This window comes from Erinaceus europaeus, chromosome 6, assembly GCF_950295315.1.
Source record: "Erinaceus europaeus chromosome 6, mEriEur2.1, whole genome shotgun sequence".
NCBI lineage: Eukaryota > Metazoa > Chordata > Mammalia > Eulipotyphla > Erinaceidae > Erinaceus > Erinaceus europaeus.
In genome coordinates this window covers 68,234,521-68,258,316 of record NC_080167.1, presented here as the reverse complement: position 1 = coordinate 68,258,316, position 23,796 = coordinate 68,234,521, and the positions used below count along the sequence as shown (strand labels likewise).

General features: G+C 52.2%; 1 protein-coding gene across 1 annotated transcript in view; it reads right to left on the bottom strand.

Moving 5' to 3' along the window:
• Window positions 1–23,796, bottom strand: part of LOC103119846 (calpain-8) — a 49,947-nt gene that overhangs the window by 24,329 nt on the left and 1,822 nt on the right. The window contains exons 2-7 of the mRNA XM_007530172.2: window positions 22,873–22,942; window positions 10,382–10,500; window positions 8,691–8,824; window positions 6,300–6,468; window positions 5,471–5,554; window positions 3,931–4,016 (exon numbers count right to left, since the gene is read on the bottom strand). Coding sequence (XP_007530234.1) covers window positions 3,931–4,016; window positions 5,471–5,554; window positions 6,300–6,468; window positions 8,691–8,824; window positions 10,382–10,500; window positions 22,873–22,942 — 662 coding nt within the window. The remainder of the gene's footprint in view (window positions 1–3,930; window positions 4,017–5,470; window positions 5,555–6,299; window positions 6,469–8,690; window positions 8,825–10,381; window positions 10,501–22,872; window positions 22,943–23,796) is intronic.

The window sequence follows — 23,796 nt, the reverse complement described above, 5'->3', positions numbered from 1 at the left end:
GCAGGTCTGCAGGTGTTTCTCTGTCTCTCCTCCTCTATATCTCCCCTTCCCTCTCAAGTTCTCTCTGTCCTAGCAAAGAAAAACAATGGCTGCCAGGAGTAGTAGATTCATTGTGCAGGCACTGAGGCCTGGCAGTAACCCTGGTGGCTAAGGAAGGGGGAGCAGGGAGCAGGAGAGGAAGAAAAAGAAGCGATCACTCCTAGGACTGTTCACTGTAGCTGGTCTTCCCTAAGGGGTCAGAAGTGGGACATGAGGCTAGAAGTGGACCTACCCTATGACCCTGCAATTCCTCTCCTGGGGATAGATCCTAAGGAACCAAACACACCCATCCAAAAAGATCTGTGTTCACCTAGGTTCATAGCAGCACAATTTGTAATAGCCAGAACCTGGAAGCAACCCAGGTGTCCAACAACAGATGAGTGGCTGAGCAAGTTGTGATATATATATATATATATATCAGGATGAATCTTTGATGATCTCCCTCATAGAAGTTGAAAAGCAAGATCAGAAGGGCAAATACTAAGCAGAACTTGGACTGGAGTCGGTGTATTGAACAAAGTAAAAGACTCTGGGGTAGGAGAGGGTTCAGGTCCTGGAGCATGATGGCAGAGGAGAACCTAGTGAAATAAAAAGGGGGTTGGGTGGTAGCACAGCGGGTTAAGTGCACATGGCGTGAAGCACAAGGACCAATGTGAGGATCCCGGTTCAAGTCCCCAGCTCCCACCTGCAGGGGGCTTGCTTCATAAGAAATGGAGCAGGTCTGCAGGTGTCTGTCTTTCTCTCCTCTCTGTCTCCCTTCCTCTCTCAATTTCTCTCTGTCCTATCCAACACCAACAAGATCAACGGCAACAATAACAAGAATAATGACAACAACAACAAGGGTAACAAAATGGAAAAAAAATGGCCTCCAGGAGCAGTGGATTCGTAGTGCAGGCACCGAGCCCCAACAATAACCCTGGAGACAAAGAAAAAGAAAGAAAAAAAGAAGAGAAGTAGAACATGAGAGAGATGCAGATGGGCAGGAGTGGGTTGGGTGCAGTCTGGGAGAGGGGACAGGACTCCCTGGGCACTATCAGGTGACCTCAGAAGCACGGCAGGCACATGGCACTACCCTCATGTCCCCCTCCAGCCGGGATGTCTACATACATCTAAGGAAGACGGATCCATCCATCCATCCCTCCTCCTGGGATGCTGAAAGTGGGTCCGACCCTCCCTGGAAGCGGACAAGGCCCACCTCCTGAGCCTGCGGGGACAATAGTCCCTGTCTGACAGTGATTTCCCTAAGCACCGTCTGAGGCCGCCTGCCGGTGGCCTTTTCACAGCAATGCCCACATGTCTATCCAAATACCACCCCCACCCACCTGACCTTTCCAGGGTGAGGTTTTCCTGGAACAGCTGGGGGATGTCTAAGTGACCCCCGAGTGATCTTGGACTGACACAAGCACCTCCCTACCAGGCAGGAAAGTGGGGTGTAGGGTGAAGGGGACCCCAGCCCAGCCTCTCCCTCCAGCTGGCCCTGAGGGGCCCAGAAACACCAGGTGGAGAGCTCTCAGGCCTCCCTCTCACTGGGGTGGAACCAGGACTCAGCTTCTTCTCAACAGAGCCTGGGGCTCAGGGGAGCACATCCTCAAGCTATGTTTCCCAGCTGTTTTTTTTGTTTTTACTCATTTATTTATTTATTTATTTATTTATTTATTTATTTATTTATTTATTGCCTCCAGGGTTATCCTTGGGGCTCGGTGCCTGCACTATGAATCCACTGCTCCTGGAGGCCATTTTTTCCATGTTGGTTGTCATTGTTGTTATTTTTGCTGTTGTTGTTGTTGGATAAGACAGAGAGAAATGGAGAGAGGAGGGGGAGAGAAAGACCTGCTTCACCGCCTGTGAAGCAACTGAGCCAGGATCCTTGTGTCAGTCCTTGTGCTTCGCACAGTATGTGCTTAACCCACTGCACTACTGCCCGCCCCCATTTTTTTTCTTTGTTGTTGTTGTTGTTTTTACTAAAAGGAAGTGAATATATTTGTTGTGACCCCCAACAGGAGTTTGGGACTCTTCCCATATGAATGACTTTAGCCTGAGGCAGGACACACAGAGAAGGGGATGTATAAAAGCACAGGACACCACAATGAGGCTACAACAACAAGGGCAACAAAAGGGGGGAAATGGCCTCCAGGGGCAGTGGATTCATGGTGCAGACACTGAGCCCAGCAATAAGCCTGGAGGCAAAACAAAACAAACAAAAAAAGAGCACAGGACTTGCAGCAGGTGGCTCTCTGGCTGCTGCTTCATCTTAGCGGACGTGCGCCAGGTATCCACCATGCCTCCTCCTCCTGGGAACTGAACACGTGAGACTCTGCTAGCCCGTAAACGTTTAGACCCTCTACAGCCATGAGCAACCTTTACCAGAGCTGATAACTGTTTATCTTATGGGACTAAACTTTTGATAACTATACTCAGACTTTATGGACCTAGCGTACTCTTCACCCCTGATGATAATTGCCTATTTTGCCTTTTATCCGTTTCACCCTAATAAAACCTTGTATTGTTTAAACCTGTTCTCAGCTCCCTGCTATGAAGCCCTAACCCCTTTCAAGTTAAAGTTACAAGAGTATTTGTGTGTTGCACTGAGGCCCTGCACTGCGCTGAGAAAGCACCCAGCACCTGCCAGCCCCAGCAGGGTCTCTGGATGGCCGAATCTGCGGCCTCTCTGGCCACTGTGTCCCATTCTTTGACCTGCCCCCTGCCAGGGACAGACCAGGTGGCATCAGGGCAAGGCCACAGGGTCAAATAAAAGCTTGTGCAGTTTGACGAACAGCTGTTGATTAAGATGCCCACAGGTTAGCTTTTTGGGTTTCATTCCCCGACACCGTTGTCATCACGAGAGGTAGCTGACAGCCCAGAGGGCTGGGTGGGGTTCTCCTCAGTCTTGAGCGGTCGGATGAAAATCCTCTAACAGAGGCCAGTCCATGGCTTTGGGGACGTGTGTCTGTCTCTTCATGACACAAACCCAGAGGAAGCTCAGCAGTTGGCAGCAGCCCTGATGCGGGTAAAGTTCCTTTCAAAAGGAACTTTCTGTGTTGGTCCCTGTCACTGACTGACTCCCTCTCTCCACTGCGGAGAGGCCTGTCCACTAAGAGCCTCTCTGGATATTAATCTGCTGGACAAGATCACTAAGTGTCAGCCTGTCCCGGAGCTCCTCCTGGGCAGTGAGCGCCCACAGCCCCATCCATCACTGCCTGCTGGGCCCTGGCTCCCCAGCAGCCCGCTGGGGTGTGGCCTTTGTCAGGCTGGCTGGGCAGCTGAGCTGGAAGAAGCCCCACTGTGAGGGGTCACGGTGCCCAGGGATGGCCACAGCCTGGCAGGTGAGAAGCAGGGAAACCCCTCAGCACCCAACAAGGCCAGGCTGAGCTGCTGGCACTGACAGGCTGGCACATGGGCCCAGAATCCAGGACCTGGCTGAGTGGGTTTCTCTTTCTCCAGCCAGGAATCACTTCTGGCTCCTGTGTTTGAAGGGTCTGTGTAATCAGTGGACACAGAGCCTCAGAATTGCTAAGGGGTAGCTACGTAGGAAGGGCAGAGACTTATTTTATTTTATTTTACTTTATTTTTTTATTGTCATCAGGATTATTGCTGGGGCTCGGTGCCAGCACTACGAATCCACCACTCCTAATGGCCATGTTTTCTTCCTCCCTTCCTTTCTTTTTCTCTTTCTTTCTAATTTTCCTTATTAGACAGGACTGAGAGAAATTGAGAAAGGACAGGGAGATAGAGAGGGAGAGAAAGATAAACATCTGAAAATCTGCTTCACTGTTCATGATGTTTCCCCTACAGGAGAGCAGCCGGGGCTTGAACCCAGGTGGTTCTTGCTCATGGTGGCATGTGCGCTTAACCACGTGAGCCACTGCCCGGCCCCCGGAGGGGCAGACCTACTTGTCGCTCCAGGCTCCCATCCACTCCACCTTGCCCCAAGGGTTCCTGAGTCGGATCAATCTCTCTGGGCAGCCACGGAAGTCCACCTGGGGGGAACACACAGAGGAGCAACTGAGCCACCGTCGTGGGCCACCCTTGACGGTCCAGTGTCCCCTACAGCTTACGCTTTCATTCACTTTTGCCACCTGCCTGCCAGGCTCAGGCCAACCGCTCCACCTCGCACACTCTGGTCAAGTGCACGGGGAGCCGGACGTGAGCCCAGGTGTGTGTCTGCCGGAACCTGGTTCTGGGTTTTCCCCACAGACTAACTGGCGTCATTCCTTACAGGACCGGAGATGCCAACGAGCCATAAGGGCACAGCCGTCAGCGAGTGTGTACTATGGACAAGCCACGGGCTGCATCACTGCTGCCTCGCGTGAGTCTCACGGAGGCCCTGCAGGCTGGAGTCTCTTTCCATCTTGAAGTTTCAAAATGTGAAACTCAGCGAGATTGAGCTCTCTGAGACTGAGTGTCAGTGGAAGACTTACTAACCCCCAGGCCCACACCCCACCTCCCCCCAGCCACGTGGGCGCACAGCTGGAATGTGTGACCAGGTCTCCAGTGCCTGACTTTGCTTTCAGTGCTTCCATCAGGCCCTCATACAATGCTTGTTTTTTTTTCTCTCTCTTTCTCTCTTTTTCTTTTCTTTTTTGCTTTTGGATTGTCGCTGGAATTCAGTGGCATCGCTACGAATTCACTGCTCCTAGCAGTCATATTTTTTTTATTTTATTGAATAGGACAGAGAAAAATTGAGAGAGGAGGGGGAGGGGTCAGAGAGAGAGAGAGAAAGAGACATGCAGACCTGCTACACTGCTTGTGAAGGATCCCCCCCTCCCCCCGCGCGCAGGTGGAGAGCCGGCGGCTTAAACCCAGATCCTTGCGCAGATCCTTGCGCTTAGTACTATGTGCCTTTAACAGGGTGAGCCACTGCCCAGCCCCCATCCAGTGTTTTCTCATAATGTATTTGACTGTGTGCTACAGACAGATGTGGGTACAGATGTGGAGCACAAGCACCAACCAGTAAGTAACTCACACCCCTGCCTTTGCCACAAACAGCTGGTGCTGAAACCCTCTGGGTTTTCCCGCAGGCCATGGCTACCAGGGACTCAAGCAAAGCCCACTTCTCAGCTGCACAGTCCAGCCAGCGCAAGGCTGTGGCTGCCCGCGGCTTCACCCACAGAACGTGGGAACAAGTGTAGGATCTGACAGTGTTGACTCCTGCCCTCCAAAGCTCCTCCCTGGTGCTGACCACAGCCCAGAGGGGAGGGAGCTCGGTGCCCCCACTGCAGGAGGCTGTGGTTTCCATCTCTGAGCTGGTCAGGTGTGGGGTGTCGGGGCTCGGGGTCTCGGGCAGCAAGGAAAGAAGGTACCTCAGCAGAGCTGGGGAGCCCTAGGTCCTCTCTCTCTCTCTTTCTCTCTCTCTCTCTTTCTCTCTCTCTCTCTTTCTCTGGATGTATGGCAGTCTGGCTACAAGTCACCGTCCCTACCCTGTCCCGTGTACCTCTTCCGCTCCAGTGACAGAGTAAGCATGGCTCTTCACGAGCTTCTGATTGGTGATGGCTTCTGTCTCAGCCGCACTGGAAATCTGGGTAGAGAATCACGTCCACTCAGAACGGTTGGCCTGGCCTCGCTGGACCCAGCGTTAGGGGGCTGCCCAGGACATGGGGCACAGCCAGGGGACCAGGGTGTGGGCAAACCCGGGGGAGGGTCTCAGAGGCTCCAACCCTGGGAAAGACCTTGCCTTGGGGGGAACAGAAAGCCATTCATTCTCCAGGAGTGACCCCAAGACCCCAGGCTAGTTCACAGCCCCGTCCCCCCCAGCCCCACATCCCTTCGGCAGCCGGGACTGCTAACTGAGAGGAGGCAGGGAGTGTGTCTGCTGTGCCTCCCCGTGACTGAGGTAACAGATCGCAGGCCACTTCAAGGCTATAGCAAGGCAGCCCCAGGCTCGGGATACTGCCCCCTGCCCCCATCTGTCCCGCTAGGCTAACAAGCCTTGACCCCTCATGCAGAGCCCCACCCTGACTCTCAGACTCTAAGGCATCTCAAAATCTAATAAGCACGGCCAGTCTCCACACCCGCTACCTCAAATCTCAAGATTCCATGGCAGAGAGGAGATGCAGGGGTATAACCCGGCACCCAGGGGTGAGGACTGAGTTCTTAACATCATTCTCACAGGACTCTAGGGGTTCAGCAAGCTAGGGGGACTTGGGGCTCCTTGACTGCCCACCCCCTCCCGGTCCTATACGAGGAACCACTAAGTCACAGGTCCTACTCTGGTGGGGAGCCCTCCTGGACCCCTGGCCCTGTGTGGCCCCCAGATGGCTCACACTGATGGAGCAGGCCAGCAGAGCCCCCGCACGCAGGGCCTTGCGCACGATCTGAAACAGCTGCGCTGGGGGCTTCTTCAGGTCAAAGAACTCAGAGATACCACCTGTGAAGTCCTCAAAGCCCTCCACCGTGGAGCCCCCGGAGAGAGCCTCATAGGAGCCGTTGAGCCTGTGGGGAGCGAAGGAGAGAGGGTCACCCTTAGTCGGGGCACAGCCAGGCTCCTGAAGGAGCCAGGGAGGCAAAGAGGCAGAAAGAACCCTGAGAAGCCTGGCCAGCTATGCAGGGGACAGGCCAGGGCGGCAGGCTCACTGCTCAGCACTGCAGAGAGGAGCCCTCGCGAGAGACTCTGGGGGTCCTGGGCCGCACCTGGTGAGCCGGTAGGGCACCCCTTCTAAAGGCTGAGCACCCCATCTCCACTCCCACCCCCACCGCCCTGTCTGCTTTGGGGACAGGGCCAGTGAGCATCCAAGGCTGTAAAAAAAGACACCACAAAGGAGACTAGGTGGGCTGAGGAGATAGGGCAGTGGTTATGTGCCAGACTTGTGTGCTAGAGCCTCCGAGTTGAGGCCTTGAAGGCCCCAGGTTCAAGTCCTGACTCCAATATATGTCAGAGCTGAAAAGTGTTCTGGTATTCTCTCTCCCTTTCACTCTCAGTTTTTTTGTTTGTTTGTTTGTTTTGTTTTGTTTTTTGCCTCCGGGGTTATTTCTGGGGCTCTGAGCCTGCACTACAAATCCACTGCTCCTGGAGGCCATTTTTTCCCATTTTGTTGCCCTTGTTGTTGTCCTTATTGTTATTTTTAACATTGATGTTGTTGTAGTTGGATAGGACAGAGAGAGAAATAGAGAGAGGAGGGGAAGACCGAGAGGGGGAGAGAAAGACAGACAGACACCTGCAGACCTGCTTCACCGCCTGTGAAGTGACCCGCCTGCGGATGAAGAGCCGGGGGCTCAAACCAGCATCCTTACGCCGGTCCTTGTGCTTTGCACCATGTTCGCTTAACCCGCTGTGCTACCACCCGGCCCCCTCTCTAAGTATGTTTAATGAGAACTAAAAGGCCCAAAAGAAGGTTTTGAATGCCCTAATGCCAGTGAGGAGAGCCATGCCTGGGGAAGGAAGGAGGTTTGGTTGAGTTGGGTATTCTTCTTAAGATATTTTTAACTTTGTTTATTTGATTTAATAAGACAAAAAAAAATGGAGGGAGCCGGGCGGTAGCGCAGCAGGTTAAGCGCAGGTGGCGCTAAGCGCAAGGACCGGCATGAGGATCCCGGTTTGAGCCCCCGGCTCCCCACCTGCAGGGGAGTCACTTCACAGGCGGTGAAGCAGGTCTGCAGGTGTCTGTCTTTCTCTCCCCCTCTCTGTCTTCCCCTCCTCTCTCCATTTCTCTCTGTCCTATCCAACAACGACGACATCAACTACAACAACAATAACTACAACAACAATAAAAAAAAAGACAACAAGGGCAACAAAAGGGAAGATAAATAAATAAAATTACAAAAAAAATACTTAAAAAAATGGAAAGGGAAGGGGGATAGAGAGAGGGAGAGAGGGAGGATGCCAGGCGGTGACGCACCTGGTTAAGTGCTCACATTATAATGCACAAGGACCCGGGTTCAAGCCCCTGGTCCCCACCTGCAGGGGGAAAGCTTCACAAACGGTGAAGCAGGGCTGCAGGCGTCTCTCTGTCTCTCTCCCTCTCCCTTTTTAATTTCTCTGTCTCTATCCAATAATAAATTAATTAAACTAATATTTTTTAAAAAGAGAGAGAGAGAAAGGGAGAGAGGGAAAGAGAGACAGATAGACGCCCACAGAGCTGCTTCAACACTTGTGCCGCTTCCCCAGGTCCTTGCGCGTCGTAACGTGTGCACTCTACTAGGTGTGCCACACTTGGCCCCTTGAGTTTGGTTTCTGAGTACATTGTTTTCCTCCAACACTGTGTGTGTGGGTGGCGGAGGTGGGGGAAGGACAGGACCTCACACATGCACAATTCCATCACTCCTGGGTTGACCTTTTTCATTCTTTTTTACTTCGGAGAGGGAGAGACATCTCACAGCACTGAGCTTCCCCCAGTGTCATGGCGCTCCCATGTGGTGCCCGGGGTTGAACCTGGCTGTGTGTATATGGCAAGGCGCATGCCCTAAGGCTCGACCCTTCCTTCAGAACCTCACACTGCCCTAAAGCTGCAGAGGAGACGGAAACGGCCAGGAGGGCACGGGGTTTGCTCCCAGTCAGATGTTCACAGGGGCAGAGCTCAGCTTTTAGACTCTGAGCCCGTGTTTCTGTGTCTCCTAGGGCAGAAAACAGAACCTAGGGGAGCAGACGTCGGGAGGGACACGGGCCTGGCACCCTGAGTTTGGGGTGGTCCCGGGAGGCCTCAGCACTGCCCACTCACTTGGCATAGGCCTTCTCCAGGAGGGCGCTCCAGAACTCACTGCGCTCCTCTGAGTGTAGGAACAGCAGCTCCCCGTCCTTGGTGGGCAGCCTGTCGTCCACCACCACGTCCACCCACTCGCCATACTGCCAGAACTGCGGGGGAACAACAGAGGCTGAGGTGGGTCTGGGCCAGGGGCCAAGGGAGCCTCCCCAGGTGCAGAAGGGCCCAGAACTTTAGTGCTCAACTCTGCAGAGAGCACCAAACTCCCTAAGAGCGGGTCTGGCTTACTAGCTGAGCACGGCAGAGAATGCCTGAGGACACACCTGGAGACCAGCCTCCTCTGTGTGTGGGTGGGAGTGGGAAGCCTGGCCACACCCACGGCAGCAGGTAGGACTCACACCCCTCCCTCCTCCAGGTGCCTCCCCCAAGTCCTGCGGGAGGCGGAAGGAGCAGGTACATAGGTAACCACGGGAGTCAGTGGATGTCCTCAAATTCAAGCAGGCATCACAGTCACCTAAGGTCACCTGGATCACTAAGGCACAGGTGGGGCGTGGGTGGTGGTGCACCCAGCTGAACACACACACTGCCATGTGCAGAGACCCAGGGTCCCAGCCCCCAGAGCTCCACCTGCAGGGGGGACGCTTTGCAAGCAGTAAAGGGGTGCTGCGAGTGTCTTTGTCTCTCTTGATTTCTCTGTCTCTATCCAATCAATCAATAAATCGTTTTTAAAGACATAGGTCCTAGATAGAGGACCTAGTGGGGGTTGTATTGTTATGTGGAAAACTGGGAAGTGTTCTGCATGTACAAACTATTGTATTTACTGTTGAATGTAAAACATTAATTCCCCAATGAAGGAATTTAAAAAAAAAAAAAAAAAGCATAGTAGAGGGGGTCGGGCGGTAGCACAGCGGGCTAAGCACACAAGATGCAAAGCGCAAGGAGGCTGGCGTAAGAATACTGGTTTGAGCCTCCGGCTCCCCACCTGCAGGGGGTCGCTTCACAGGCAGTGAAGAAGGTCTGCAGGTGTCTGTCTTTCTTTCCCCCTGTTCTCCCTTCTTCTCTCCATTTCTCTCTGTCCTATCCGAACAATGACAGCAATAACAACAATAATAACAACAACATAGTCAACGACTGCCACCTCTCCAGATTCAAAGGAGGTCTTGAAACTTTACATCAGGCTCAACCTGACGCTGTTGACTGGCTACAGAAGAAGGGCAAACGCTAGAAGAAGAAGAAGAATAACAACAACAACAACAAGATATAGGTCCTAGAGCCCGGTACAGCACACCTGGCACACTTCACCATGTGCGAGGAGGACCCGGGTTCAAGCTCCTGGCACAACTTGGAAGTACGGTGAAGTCTCACAAGGGGTGGAGCGATGCTGTGGTGTCTCTCCTTCACTTTCTGCCTCTCTGTCCCTTTCTATCTCTCTCTGTCTTTCACCCTCTATCTTTAAAAAAAGAATAAAAAAGCCACCAAGAGCAGAAGAATCATGCAGGCCCAGAGCCCCGGTGACAACCTAGGTGGAAAACAGACAAACAGTTGCCATGGGCCCCTGGCCAGGTTTTCACCCAGCAGCCGTGCAGGGGACTCAAGTGCAGGGGTCTCAGGCACAAAGGACTGGAGTTCAGGGGACTCAGGAGCAGGGAGTTTGGGCGCAGGGTGGCTCCGAGCCAGCAAGCAGCGCCAGAGCAGGGCCAGGCAGATACCTGGAAGTGGAAGATGCCGGCATAATCCTGCTGGAAGCTCTGGCCTGGAGGCACCACTCGGTGAAGCAGGTCCTGGTTCAAGGTGAGCGAGGCGATGGCCGCCAGCAGCCAGCAGTCACCTGCAGCGTCGGGGGGATACCTCGGTCAGGCGGCCTGTAGAGTCTCTCATGTCCTTCTCCCTGGGGACCCCCAGCCCCCTCTGGGTCAGGTAGCCCAGTGTGCACAGGGGGCCACCTCCGGGCTTCAGGCTTCCCCCTCCTCCTCCTCCCTGCCACCCTGCCTGCCAGCCAGTCCCCATCTCCTCAGCACTTGGCCAGTGGAGCCAGAAACAGAAGGAAAGAAGGAGCCAGACGTCGCTCACAGGACCAGAGGCTGGCTCAGCAGCAGAACACAGGACTTGCATGCCTGTGGCTCCAGAGGCTCCAGGTTCAACCCTCGGCACTGCCATAGGCCAGAACTGAGCATGCTCTGGTCTTTCTCTTTCTTTCTCTCTCAGAAAAATAATTAGATCTGGGGGGTTGTGCAGCAGGTTAAATGCACATGGTGTGAAGTGCAAGGACCGGCAGAAGGATCCCAGTTCGAGCCCCGGCTCCCCATCTGCAGGGGGGTCACTTCACAGGTGGTGAAGCAGGTCTGCAGGTGTCTGTCTTTCTCTCCCCCTCTCTGTCTTCCCCTCCTCTCTCCATTTCTCTCTGTCCTGTCCAACAATGATGACATCAATAACAACAACAATAATAACTATAACAATAAAATAACAAGGGCAACAAAAGGGAATAAATAAATAAATATTTAAAAATTATTACATCTGTAGCAGAAGGGGGAATTCAGGTCCTGAAATATGATGGTGGAGGAAGACGAGGGGGGGGTTGCAGAAAACTGAGGAATGTTACACATGTAACAACTGTATCTACTGTTAACTGTAAACCATTAATCCCTCCGATAAAAAATATAATAACAATAATTAGTTCTGTTAAAACACACACATACACATTCTTGGTTCCCATACCAGCCATTCTGATAAAGTGTTTGCTCAGCTATGGTGGAGAAGGACTGTTTGGGGGAGAGGGAAACACTTAGGGGAGGGGGACTGTTTGGGGAGATGTGGAAAACCCCGGAAGCCAACCCTCCCTCAAGAAAAATGACACAGAGGAAGAAAAAACATTTTAAAAAATATTTATTTATTCCCTTTTGTTGCCCTTGTTGTATTGTTGTTGTCATTGTTGGACAGGACAGAGAGAAACGGAGAGAGGAGGGGAAGACAGAGAGGGAGAGAGAAAGACAGACACCTGCAGACCTGCTTCACCGCCTGTGAAGCGACTCCCCTGCAGGTGGGGAGCCAGGGGCTCGAACCGGGATCCTTACGCCGGTCCTTGTGCTTTGCGCCACCTGCGCTTAACCCACTGCGCTACCGCCTGACTCCCAGAAAAAACATTTTTAAAAATCAACAGAGGGTGGATGCCATGTGGAACTGTTTCCCTGTGACCTTATAATCTCATAGTTCACTAGTAATCATGGATAAAACATGTTAACAAAAGCAGCCGTGAAGGAACACTAATGTTAGTCAGCCTGGGATGTGTTAGAGTATCAAAGCCTTTGTGTGTGTGTGTGTGTGTGTGTGTGTGTGAGAGAGAGAGAGAGAGAGAGAGAGACAGAGAGAGAGAGAGAAATGAAAGCACCACTTCACCATCCATGGAGTTCCCTCAGCATTGTCTCTATATGCCCATGTGGGACTGGGGATTAAAGCCATCATCCCTGGACCCCTTTCCCAACCCAAGAAAGCTCCATGGTAAGCCCAGGGACCTCCTCTCCTGGGTCCCCCGCAGCCTAGGGACCAGGGCAAGGCTTGTGTCTCAGCCTTCACACCTGAGTGTCTGCTGTCCCTTCAACCAGGACCCCTCGCCCTGTGACAGCCCCTGGGAGGACCCGCCTGGCCTGACACCCTCTCTTGACTCTGCCCAAAGCTGCTTATATGCTGGAGGCTCAGACACACTCGCCCTCTCAGAGCCGGGCTGCCTGAGCAGACCCATTGACAGACACGTGGACCAGGGATGCCAAGGACGCCTGAGGAGTAGAAAGGAATCTGCCATCTTGTTCTTGAGTGAGTCCCCAGCAGCACCAGACACACGACAGAACCTGCCCCCTCCTGTGGTGGGGCCGTGGGTCACACTGCACCTGATAGAGATGCCCTCTGTCCCCGCCCCCCAAAGGGCCTTTGGAGAAAGCAGGGCAGACAGTCTCAATGCCAAGCCCCCGGGGTGGGCACTGCCCACTCCGCAGCCCCTCTGGGCTTGTGGCCTCTTGAGAGAGAGAAGAACAGCCATGCGGTCCCTCTCTTGAGTATCAGCCCACCCAGAGCTCCCCTCAGACGTTACAATTCCAGGCACGGAGGCTGCAGACAGCGCTGCCCAGCTGGAAGAGAGCTTCGTTCTCTCATCTCCGGCCTCGTTCCGGCCTTCCGGAGCCCACCAGGATCCTGCTGCAAATGCAGAGCTCCCAGCAGACACCAGGGCACACCGGCAGGCCGTGGTCCCCACCAGTGACTCTGTGAGGTGGGGCTCACAGTCGTGACGAAGGTGCCCAGGCCCAGGACTCAGGGTGATTCCCGCGGCGGAGTCCTCCTGGGAGGCCGGGCACTGGCTGGGATGCTCAGAGTATTTCAGGAAGCTGTTGGGGCCTGGCCTGGAGGTCAGCCGTGCGTGCCCCAGGCGCCTCTCCCTGGGGTCGTAGCTTCCATCTCTGAGGACAATCTTCATTTCCAAGAGCAGTCAAGAGGCTTTTGAGGGGGTCAGGCAGTAGCGCAGCAGGTTAAGCGCACGTGGTACAAAGCGCAAAGACCGGCAAAAGGATCCCGTTGGAGACCCCGGCTTCCCACCTGCAGGGGAGTCACTTCACAGGCAGTGAAGCAAGTCTGCAGGTATCTATCTTTCTCTCTCCCTCTCTGTCTTCCCCTCCTCTCTCCGTTTCTCTCTGTCCTATCCAACAATGACGACATCAATAACAACAACAATAATAACTACAACAACAATAAAAAATAACAAGGGCAACAAAAGGGAAAATAAATAAATATAAAAAATAAATAAATAGGGGCCAGGCTGTGGCACACCTGGTTGAGCGCACGTTATAATGCACAAGGACCCAGGTTCAAGTCCCCGGTCCCCACCTGCAGGGGGAAATCTTCACAAGTGGTGAAGCAATGCTGCAGGTCTCTCTCTTCCTCTCTATCCCCCCTTCCCTCTTGATTTCTGGATGTCTTTATCCAATAAATAAATAAAAATAATTAATTAATTAACTAAAATAAATAAAGAGGCTTTTGGATCCACGGGCAGCGGTAAATGCCATGGGGGAGAATTCTGGGAAATAGTTGCCCAGTCCCCCTTTTAAAAAATTTTTTAATTATCTTTATTAATTGGATAGAGACAGCAAGAAATGACGAGGAAAATAGGGAAGAAAATAGGGAGGTAGAGAGGGAGAGAGACACCAGCAGCCCAGCTTCCCCATTTGTAAAGACTTCCCCCAGCAGGTGGGGACTGGGGGCTCTAGCCTGGGTTGTCTGTTGTACATGTTTGCTCAACCAGGTGTACCACAATAAACTGACTTCTCTCTCTCTCTTTTGTTGTTTTGTTTGTTTGTTTGTTTTTGTTTTTCCTTACAGGGCTCTCACTGGGGCTCGGTGGTAGCACTATGAATCCACAGCTCCTGGCAGATATGTTTTCCATTTTATTGGACAAACAGAGAAATTGAGAGAGAAGGGAGAGGAGTGGGGAGGACGGAGAGACCACTCGAGAAGTATTCCCCCTGCAGGTGGGGAGCAGGGGCTCAAACCCAGATCCTTACACAGGTCCTTCCTTGCGCTTCATACTACGTGTGCTTAGCCAGTGCGCCATCACTTGACCCCCTTCCTTTTTCTTCTCTCAAGGAATAGCCCCCCTGAAGCTCCCACTCTCACTGCATCAGTAGGTCAGGACTTCTGGAAGCCAGGAGACAGACAGACCCTCACTGTGAGGACGTTGTAAGCGGTGACAGTGACTCACAGGGGACAAAGAGAACATCCAAAATGACGCTGGGGAGGGTCCTGGGTTGGGGCTGGGGGGCTGCAGGTGGTACAGGCCTTGCATGACTGACTGCTTGGTAAGCAGACTTAGCCCAACACAGCCTCTAACAGCCAGCACCCTGACCCTGGGCGTATGGAGGAACAGCAACCATCTTCTCACTGGATCGACCAAGACTGTCGCCGCCTAGCTCCAGACTCAGTGTGTCACCCCACTGACAAGCAGACTCCTCCCTTTGGCATGTTTCATTTTCCCTTCTGGAGGACCCCCCCAAGTACATATCAGCCCAACAGCCCTGACTCTCCCCTATTATAAGAAAACAAACAAAGATGGTGTCATGGATGCGAACAGCACTGCCAAACAAAACAAAAAACAGACCAAAACCTTGGAGACCAGGCGACGGCATAACCGGTTGAACGCACACATCACCATGAACAGAACCCCAGTCTGAGTCCCTGCTTCCCCACCTGCAGGGGGAACAATCACAGTCAGTGAAACAGTCCCCCAGCAAGCTGGGAACAGCTGAGGAGAAGAGAAAACGAATGCTCCACGGATTGCACCCCCAAAAGCCAGGGAGAGACTTTCCCCCTGCTGACTGACACATGACAGCTTTCTAAAAACGAGCTTCAGTTTTGTGTCCCAGCTCAGGCACACTTTGCCTGCTCTCGTGTCTTCTGTACAGGCCTGACATCAGCTCCGTGCCTCTCCCAGCACTGAGCCTTCGGGGACTTGTGACAACACACTCACACGCTGGTGGCAACTCTCGCTTTGCTGACGAGCCCAATTTCTCCTGATCCACTGAGAAGCTCCCCGGAGGCTGACAGCCCACACCTCTGGAGGAGGTGGTGGACGCCCTGTAAATGAGATCATGGATGAGTGGAACTGTCAGAAGTGATGTCCAAACAGACCTGGGTTACCAGCAAGAAAGCCTCAAGGCTTATCCCATTTCACAGTTGATAAACAGAGATAGTATGTGGTATTAAAAAAACATTCTTGGCATCTCTGCGGACTAGCACAGGTGCAATTACACCACCCGGGGCCAGTTTTTTTGTTTTTTGTTTTGTTTCCAAAGAGAGGCGGAGACACCACAGCCCCAAGCACACCACTGTATTCCTGTTGGAACACACACACACACACACACACACACACACGGCAGAGCAGGCCACCTACCAGGTGAGCTACCTCGCCAGCCCCACGCAATAGCACACAAACCCTGTGCGAGAAGAGAGGCCGTTTAACAACTGCCAGTTACTATGCCGCTGGGTTGTCGGGAAAGTCATGACATGTTTTTTACATAGGAAAAAACAGTGAAAGATAAGTGACTTTTTCTCTTTATTTTATTTATCATTGGATAGAGACAGAAATTGAGAGGGATGGGGAGATAGGGAGGGAGAGACACAGAGAGACACCTGCAGCCTTGCTTCACCACTTGTGAAGCTTTCCCCCTGCAGGTGGGGACCAGGGACTTGAACCTGGGTCCTTGTGCGCTGTAATGTGTGCGCTCAAACAGGTGCACCACTGACAGGCCCCAATACATGTCATTTGCAGACAGCCCGATAGCTGCTGAAGCTCCTGTGACGTCAGTGAATCTTGCCAGGATTTCTCTAAGTCAGCACCACCTATCCCCTGCAGCCCTGACCCTCCCCTGGAGCCAGCCCCTCCCCTCCAGCAGCCCCCACCACCAGCACCACCCACCCCTGTCCTCAGTCCTCAGGTCCCTCCCTGCCAGCTCCAGAGACACGTCCTGTGCTCTGGGGTCACTGCCCCCACACCGCTTGCCTGCCCTGTGAGAGACGCCATTCCCATGTTCTCCACACTGTGACCGCCGTGTGTGTGTGTGTGCGTGTGTGTGTGTGTGTGTGTGTGTGTGTGTGTGTGTGTGTGTGTGTAGCAGGGGCCAGCCGAGGGGGGAGCACACGGGGGGCCCTTCACACCCCAGCACCCCAGCAGGGCCTCTGCTAAGGTGCTCAGCCTCTGGGAAGCACTGAGGAAATCCCCTCCCACACAGGCCCTTCCCGTGAGACTGTGCCTTCCCTCCAGGGTGAGGGTGTAGTTCTCACCTATGTCATGTCTGTGTCATCTGTCACTTACCCTGAGGGGGGACAGTCTGCAGGACACTGGGAAGAGAGGGGTACAAGACACGGCCCCTGAGGGCTGGGGGTGCCATGCAGTGGCAGAGCTGGTTTTGCATGTATGGAGTCTTGGGTTCAATTACACACATACACACACACACACACACACATACACACACACACACCTCAGAACAAAAGCACAGTCCCTGCCCTGGAGAAGTCCCAGCCCTAGCAGAGCTGGACAGCAGAGAGGCCTTCGACTCAGACGTCTGGTTACATCCTCAGGGTCCCGCCTACCGGCCGAGTGACCCACAGCAACTCCGTAGAACCTCAGAATTTTTTTCTTTCAATTTATTTATTAATGATAAAGATAGTTGGGGGCCAAGCAGTGGTGTACCTTGTTAAGTGCACATAGTACTAAGCACAAGAACCTGTGCAAAGACACCCAGGTTCAACACCTGTCTCCCCACCTGCAGGGGGGTCGCTTCACAAGCAGTGAAGCAGGTCTGCAGGTGTCTGTCTTTCTCTCTCCCTCTCTGTCTCCCCCTCCTCTCTCCATTTTCCCCTGTTCTGTCCAATAAAATGGGGGGAAATGGCCTCCAGAAGCAGGGGATTCATAGTGCCAGCACTGAGCCCCAGTGATAACGCTGGAGGCAAAAAAAATAATAATTGATTAATTAATTAAATTTTTAAAAAGAAAGATAGGAGGAGAGAGAGAGAACCAGACATTCACTCTGGTACATGTGCTGCCAGGGAGTGAACTCAGGACCTCATGCTTGAGTGTCTAATGCATTATCCATTGTGCCATCTCCTGGACCACAATTCTTTTTTTTTAAAAGAGTTTTCTTATTATCTTTGTTTATTGGAGAGTCAGTCAGAAATCAAGAGGGTAAGGGAAGATAGAGAGGGAGAGAAACATCTGCTACATTACGTCACCACTTGTGAAGTTTCCCCTGCAGATGGGGACGGGGGCTCGAACCTGGGTCCTTATGCACATAAACTGTAATATGTGCTCTCATCCAGGAGCTCCACCACCCAGCCCCGAGCCTCAGTTTTCTAATCTCTGAACTGAGTGTGTGCCTCATAGTTGATCAGGATCTTTTCCTACAAAATGAACGCAAAGGGCTTATTCAGGACAAGAAGAATGTCTACAATTAAGCTTCAGCCTCCCCTGGGGTAAGTGTGTGTGAGAGGAGACGTCAGACACCAGACAGATAATTAGCATAAAGCATCTAAAAGATCATTACATTATGGAGGCTAAAGAGATAGCCCACTGGGCAGGGTGCCTACACTGGCATGCTTACGACCCAGTACTGCCTGGGAGGTGTTTTAGCAAGGGAGGACGCTCTGGGACTGGGGTGCCTCTCTCTGTCTTCTAGCTGAGTGAAAAAAGGGGTTCAGGGTAGTGACGTCTGTATCAGCAAACACACATCCAGGACCCTAGTGCTGCTCCCTGTGGGCGAGCCGGTTTCATTCTGCCCGGACCCCCAGCTGCAAACACCTGGGGCAGGGCAGGGAGCCAGGAGGAACGGTGAGGGTGGCCTTCATCACTGCAGGGCAGGCAGGGAGGAGGTTCCCCAAACACACTGAGGTGGCAGCAGAGGACCCTCCGGAGGTCTCCTGCCTTCTCCCTGGCTGGGACTCAGAGGAGATGCCGGGGAGAGACGTTCTGCACCAGCCTGGGCAGCCTCGCTGAATGAAGACGGTGAGCAGGCTGGACAGAGAGGCCTCGCCAGTCCCCCTGAGTCCTTGGTCAATCAAGGACAAGAAGGCAATAGCAGTGAGTGCCAGCACAAGGCCAGGGCGGGAAGCAGGCGCACGCCACCCTTGCCAGACGGCACTCGGCGCCATATGGGAAAGTTAAGATGGACAAAGAGAGGATGCAACATGGACCCAGACAGACTAAGACTTGGCTCAAGGGTCAGAGTGAACAGAGTCTGAAATGGAACTGGACTAAATGCATTTCCCCCACTTCCCAAGGCAGAGCTCCTGAGGAAATGACAGCCATGTCAGAGCTCAAGACACCTGCTCAAGGGAGTCAGACGGTAGCGCAGCGGGTTAAGCGCACGTGGCTCAAAGCGCAAGGACCGGCATAAGGATCCCTGTTCAAGCCCCTGGCTCCCCACCTGCAGGGGAGTCGCTTCACAGGCGGTGAAGCAGGTCTGCAGGTGTCTGTCTTTCTCTCCGCCTTTCTGTCTTCCCCTCCTCTCTCCATTTCTCTCTGTCCTATCTAACAATGACAACAATAATAACTACAACAACAATAAAAACAACAAGGGCAACAAAATGAAAAACAAATACTTTTTTTTAATTATTAAAAAAAAAGACACCTGCTCAGTGCTGACCACTTTCAGGCTGCTGGAGACCTGCCCTTCAGCTGATGCTTGGGGTTCTGGGAAGTGTCACCTGGTTGCTCTCATTAAAAGGAACCAGTGGGGGCCTGGTGATGGTGCACCTGGTTGAGCATATATGTTACAATGCTCAAGGACCCAGGTTCAACCCCCCTAGTCCCCACCTACAGGGGGGAAGCTTTGTGAGTGTTGAAGCAGGCCTGCAGGTGACTGTCTGTCTCTCTCTTTGTCTATCACCTGTTTCCCTCTCATTTTCTGACTGTCTCTATCCAATATATAAATGAAGATAATTTTTTTATTTAAATAAAAATAAAATAAAATAAAAATAAAAGTAATCACTGAGTGCTGGTAAACCAATTGGCTTTGACCCACTCAAGGATGCTAGAGCTCAGAGAGCCCCAGAGAAGGACTTCTGGGCCCTACAGGAGCACAAACTGGAGGGAACCAAGAGCCTAATGACGGAGGGGGAATGGAGGGGAACGTTTCACTCAGCAAGCAGAGGGAGACGGGAGAGAGCGCAGGGGGTGGCCATGACAGACGGAGTCACACATACACGATCCATGGACAGACACTCATACCAGAGACGTTCACCTCAGAGACAGCAGCTCAGCCTCCACCAACAGGAGACGGAAGCCGACTTGACCACCCACCCAGCTCACGCACGGAATACAAAGCTGTGAGAAGATCCGCGTGGCGTGACATTAAGCAGAACAGCAGCCGGCACTGGCCATGTGCTGAGCAGTGCTGAAGGTGTGCCACCAGCGGGAGGGGCTGAAAACCAGAGCGTGTGTTCAGAGCTCTAGGACACATGGAGAGGCTTTTTTTAATGTTTTTATATTTATTTATTTATTTTCCCTTTTGTTGCCCTTGTTTTTTTTTTATTGTTGTTGTTATTGATGTCATCGTTGTTGGATAGGACAAAGAGAAATGGAGAGAGGAGGGGAGTCGGGCGGTAGCACAGTGGGTTAAGCGCAGGTGGTACAAAGCACAAGGACCGGCATAAGGATCCCGGTTCGAACCCCGGCTCCCCACCTGCAGGTGAGTCGCTTCACAGGCGGTGAAGCAGGTCTTCAGGTGTCTGTCTTTCTCTCCTCCTCTCTGTCTTCCCCTCCTCTCTCCATTTCTCTCTGTCCTGTCCAACAACGACAACAATAATAACTACAACAATAAAACAACAAGGGCAACAAAAGGGAATAAATAAATAAAATAAATATTTTAAAAAAACATTTAAAAAAAAAAGAAATGGAGAGAGGAAGGGAAGACAGAGAGGAAGAGAAAAAGATAGACACCTGCAGACCTGCTTCACCGCCTGTGAAGCGACTCTCCTGCAGGTGGGGAGCCAGGGGCTCAAGCCAGGATCCTTATGCCGGTCCTTGCGCTACGCGCCACGTGTGCTTAACCCGCTGCGCTACCGCCCAACTCCCTTTTTTTTTTTAATCAGCTATAGGATAGTGAGCAGGGAGGAGGGTAGACAAGAACAGGCTGGTGGCTCACAGGGAGTCTTTCAGCTGTTTGAATTTTGGAACTGGGTTTGAGTCACAGTAAAAATGGCAGCTCAGACTTCGATGAAAGAGACATCATTCCTGGAGAGAGAGAGCTGTAGGTGACCATTTAATAAGCTAGAGTAGACACACTCCACCACCACCCCACACTGGGCTGGGCTTGGAAAAGCCAACACAGCACTGAGCAAACATTAGTCCCTGGCACGCCCTGATTCAACACATATCTTGTGGCAGTACCTCCTGCTCTCTCCCCCTTCCGTGTGTGTGTGTGTGTGTGTGTGTGTGTGTCTGTGTGTGTCTGTGTGTATCTGTATAAGTGTGTGTGTGTTTGTGTGTGTGTGTCTGTGTGAGTGTGTATGTGTGTCTGTGTGTGTCTGTGTGTGTGTGTGAGTGTGTGTGTGTCTGTGTGTATCTGTATAAGTGTGTGTGTGTTTGTGTGTGTGTGTCTGTGTGTGTCTGTGTGAGTGTGTATGTGTGTCTGTGTGTGTCTGTGTGAGTATGTGTGTCTGTGTGAGTGTGTGTGTATGTATGTGTGTGTGTCTGTGTGAGTGTGTGTGTGTGTGTGTGTGTGTGTGTGTGTGTGTTGAGGAAGCTGTCCTAGCACACCGTCCACCCATATAAAGACCCCACCCAACTCAGCGCCCACCAGGCTCACTGGTTCCCACCCTGGGGCAGAGCGGCAGATCAATCTCTCCTCCTCTTGTTGGGGCTCCATCTGGTCAGCAGACCTCCAGGCCTTGCACCAAACTCCCTTCAGAAGGCTGGACTCAGCTGACCCTCAGGCTCTGTTCATTCAAAGCCAGCAGCAGGGTGGCTGGGCTGCCAGGGGTCCTCTCTGTGGCATATGCCCACTAAGTGCTGGGTGGACTGCATGCTGCATGTTGAGAGCTTCCTGCCCTCCAGCTGTGGCACCAGGGCATCACACGCTCCCCAGGCTGGAGCTCTGGCCTCTCTGTGGAAGCCCTCTCCCCAGTCCTAGCCACAGCGGTCACTTAAGAGGCACTTAATACAAACCTTTTCCGAAATCAAAGCATCTGTAAGGAGAAGCTGTTGAAAGTAAGGCCTGACACTGAGCTTCCCCAAGCCGTGTACCAGGGCAGGTCAAGTGCTTAGCTACTGGCAGGCAGGTGACACTGACCCAGACAGGGTGTAGTCAACGCTGTCCCTGAGTTCACACATGGACCAGGCTTTGCAGGGAGTGGGTACCAAGTCCTTTTCAGTGTCCTACATTCCTGGTCCCTGAGCTCTGACTCATTAAAGGAGAGACAATGCTGAAAGCATTTAAAATCAAATGCCCTCCCTGGCTTTCAAGATCACGAAGGTTTCCAGTAAACTAAAGAGAATACACCTTTGAGCTACAACAGGGAGGAAAAAGAAAGAGAAAAATTGTAAGTGATTTAAAAGATAATAATAAAAAGAGAGGAAGAGAGAAAAGAGGAGGAGGAGGAAGAAGAAGGAGGACCCCTGGTTAAGTGCTCACATTACAGTGCGTAAGAACCCAGGTTCAGAGGAGTCAGTCGGTAACGCAGCAGGTTAAGTGCAGGTGGTGCAAACCGCAAGGACCAGCATAAGGATCCCAGTTCGAGGCCCCGGCTCCCCACCTGCAGGGGAGTCACTTCACAGGCGGTGAAGCAGGTCTGCAGGTGTCTGTCTTTCCCTCCCCTTCTCTGTCTTCCCCTCCTCTCTCCATTTCTCTCTGTCCTATCCAACAACAACGACATCAATAACAATGATAATAACTACAACAATAAAACAAGGGCAACAAAAAGGGAAAAATAAATATATAAAAAAAAGAACCCAGGTTCAAGCCCCTGGTCCCCAACTGCAGGGAGAAAGTTCAATAGTGGTGAAGCAGTGCTGTAGGTGTCTCTCTGTCTCTCTCCCTCTCTGTATCCCTAGTTTCCTCTCAATTTATATCTCTATCCCCCCAAAAAAAATTAAAATTAAAAGCAATTTACAAAAGTAGGGACCAGGCGGTGGCACATCTGGTTAAGAGCTCTCGTTACAGTGCACAAGGACCCAGGTTCAAGCACCAGGTCCCCCCACCTACGGGGGAAAGCTACATGAATGATGAAGCAGGACTGCAGGTGTCTCTTTGTCTCTCTCTCTCTCTCTCTCTCTCTCTCTCTATATATATATATATATATATACATACATATATATACATGTATATATATACATATATATATACTCTATATATATATACATACATATATATATATACATATATACAACTCCCCTCTCAATTTCTCTCCATCTCTATCCAATAATAAATAAAAAATATTTTAAAATAAATAAATAAAAGGGAGTTGAATGAGCCTGCAGAGATATCTTATTGGGGAAGCCCAAGGGAGTACCCACATTCCAGGTCCACAGACCCCAAAACACACAGCCTTGTGGACAATCCCACAGTGTCCTTTCCTCTGTCAAGTCTGGTAGTTTAATCTGAGGCCTTCACTTGTCACACATCCACACCTGCCCGCCCCCAGAACAAACAGGACTCTCCCGGTGACTCACCGAGTCCTCCCTGGCAAATGTCTGTACGCGTGGCCCCGCCAACGATAAACTGAGGGCTGGCACACAGCTCCTGAAAGGAATTGGGGACAAAGTACAAGTCACAAGAGGGGACATGACAGTCACAGAATTCAGGCCTGGAGAGGCCTTGTGCTTCGTGCCACCTGCGCTTAACCCGTTGCCCTACGGCCCGACTCCCTGAAGCCCAGAATTCTAATCCCCTGATGCCCAGATCCAAGCTCTTAGCCACTCAGCCCTCAACGAATAGCCCAACTGCCCCCCATCACCACCGCAGTAGCTAGCATCTCAGCTGCTCATGACCAGAACTCTGCGAATCGAGGCTGAACTGAAAAGACACGACTGAAGAAAAGAGCCATAGCCCCAAGCAGAGGGCCTCTTCCCCAGCTCCCTTAGCCTAAGTTCTCAAGAGTTCAGTCCCTCAAAGTTTCCTGAACTGGGGCTGGTGTTTCGGTGCCCACGGAGCAGTGACATTCCCTGGTTCCTCTCTCTGTCCTGCTCCTTAAGGTCAGAAGGTTGCTTGATTGTGAAAACTGGGCAGAGAAGCCCACTGGCACACTGAGCATCTACCCCTCAGCCCTCAGGACCTGGTCTGGGCATCAACCCAGCACGGTGGGAGCCGGGAGGTGAGGGGTGAGAAGTGCTGCTAAGAATATGTGTGAATTTCTCAAGATCGGTCAATGTCTGGTGACAGGATCCTTGTTTTTGCCCAAGGTTAGTGGGGGGAATGCCTTGGAGTCATGAAGAGCCCCCGAAAAATGTCCCTTTGTAGCTCTCCCCCCCTCTCTCAATCTCTCCATCCTGTCCAATAAATTGGAAAAGATGGCTGCCGGGAGCCATGGATTCATAGTGCAGGCACTGAGCCCCAGAGATAACACTGGAGGCAAAAGAAAAGAAGAGGAGAGGAGA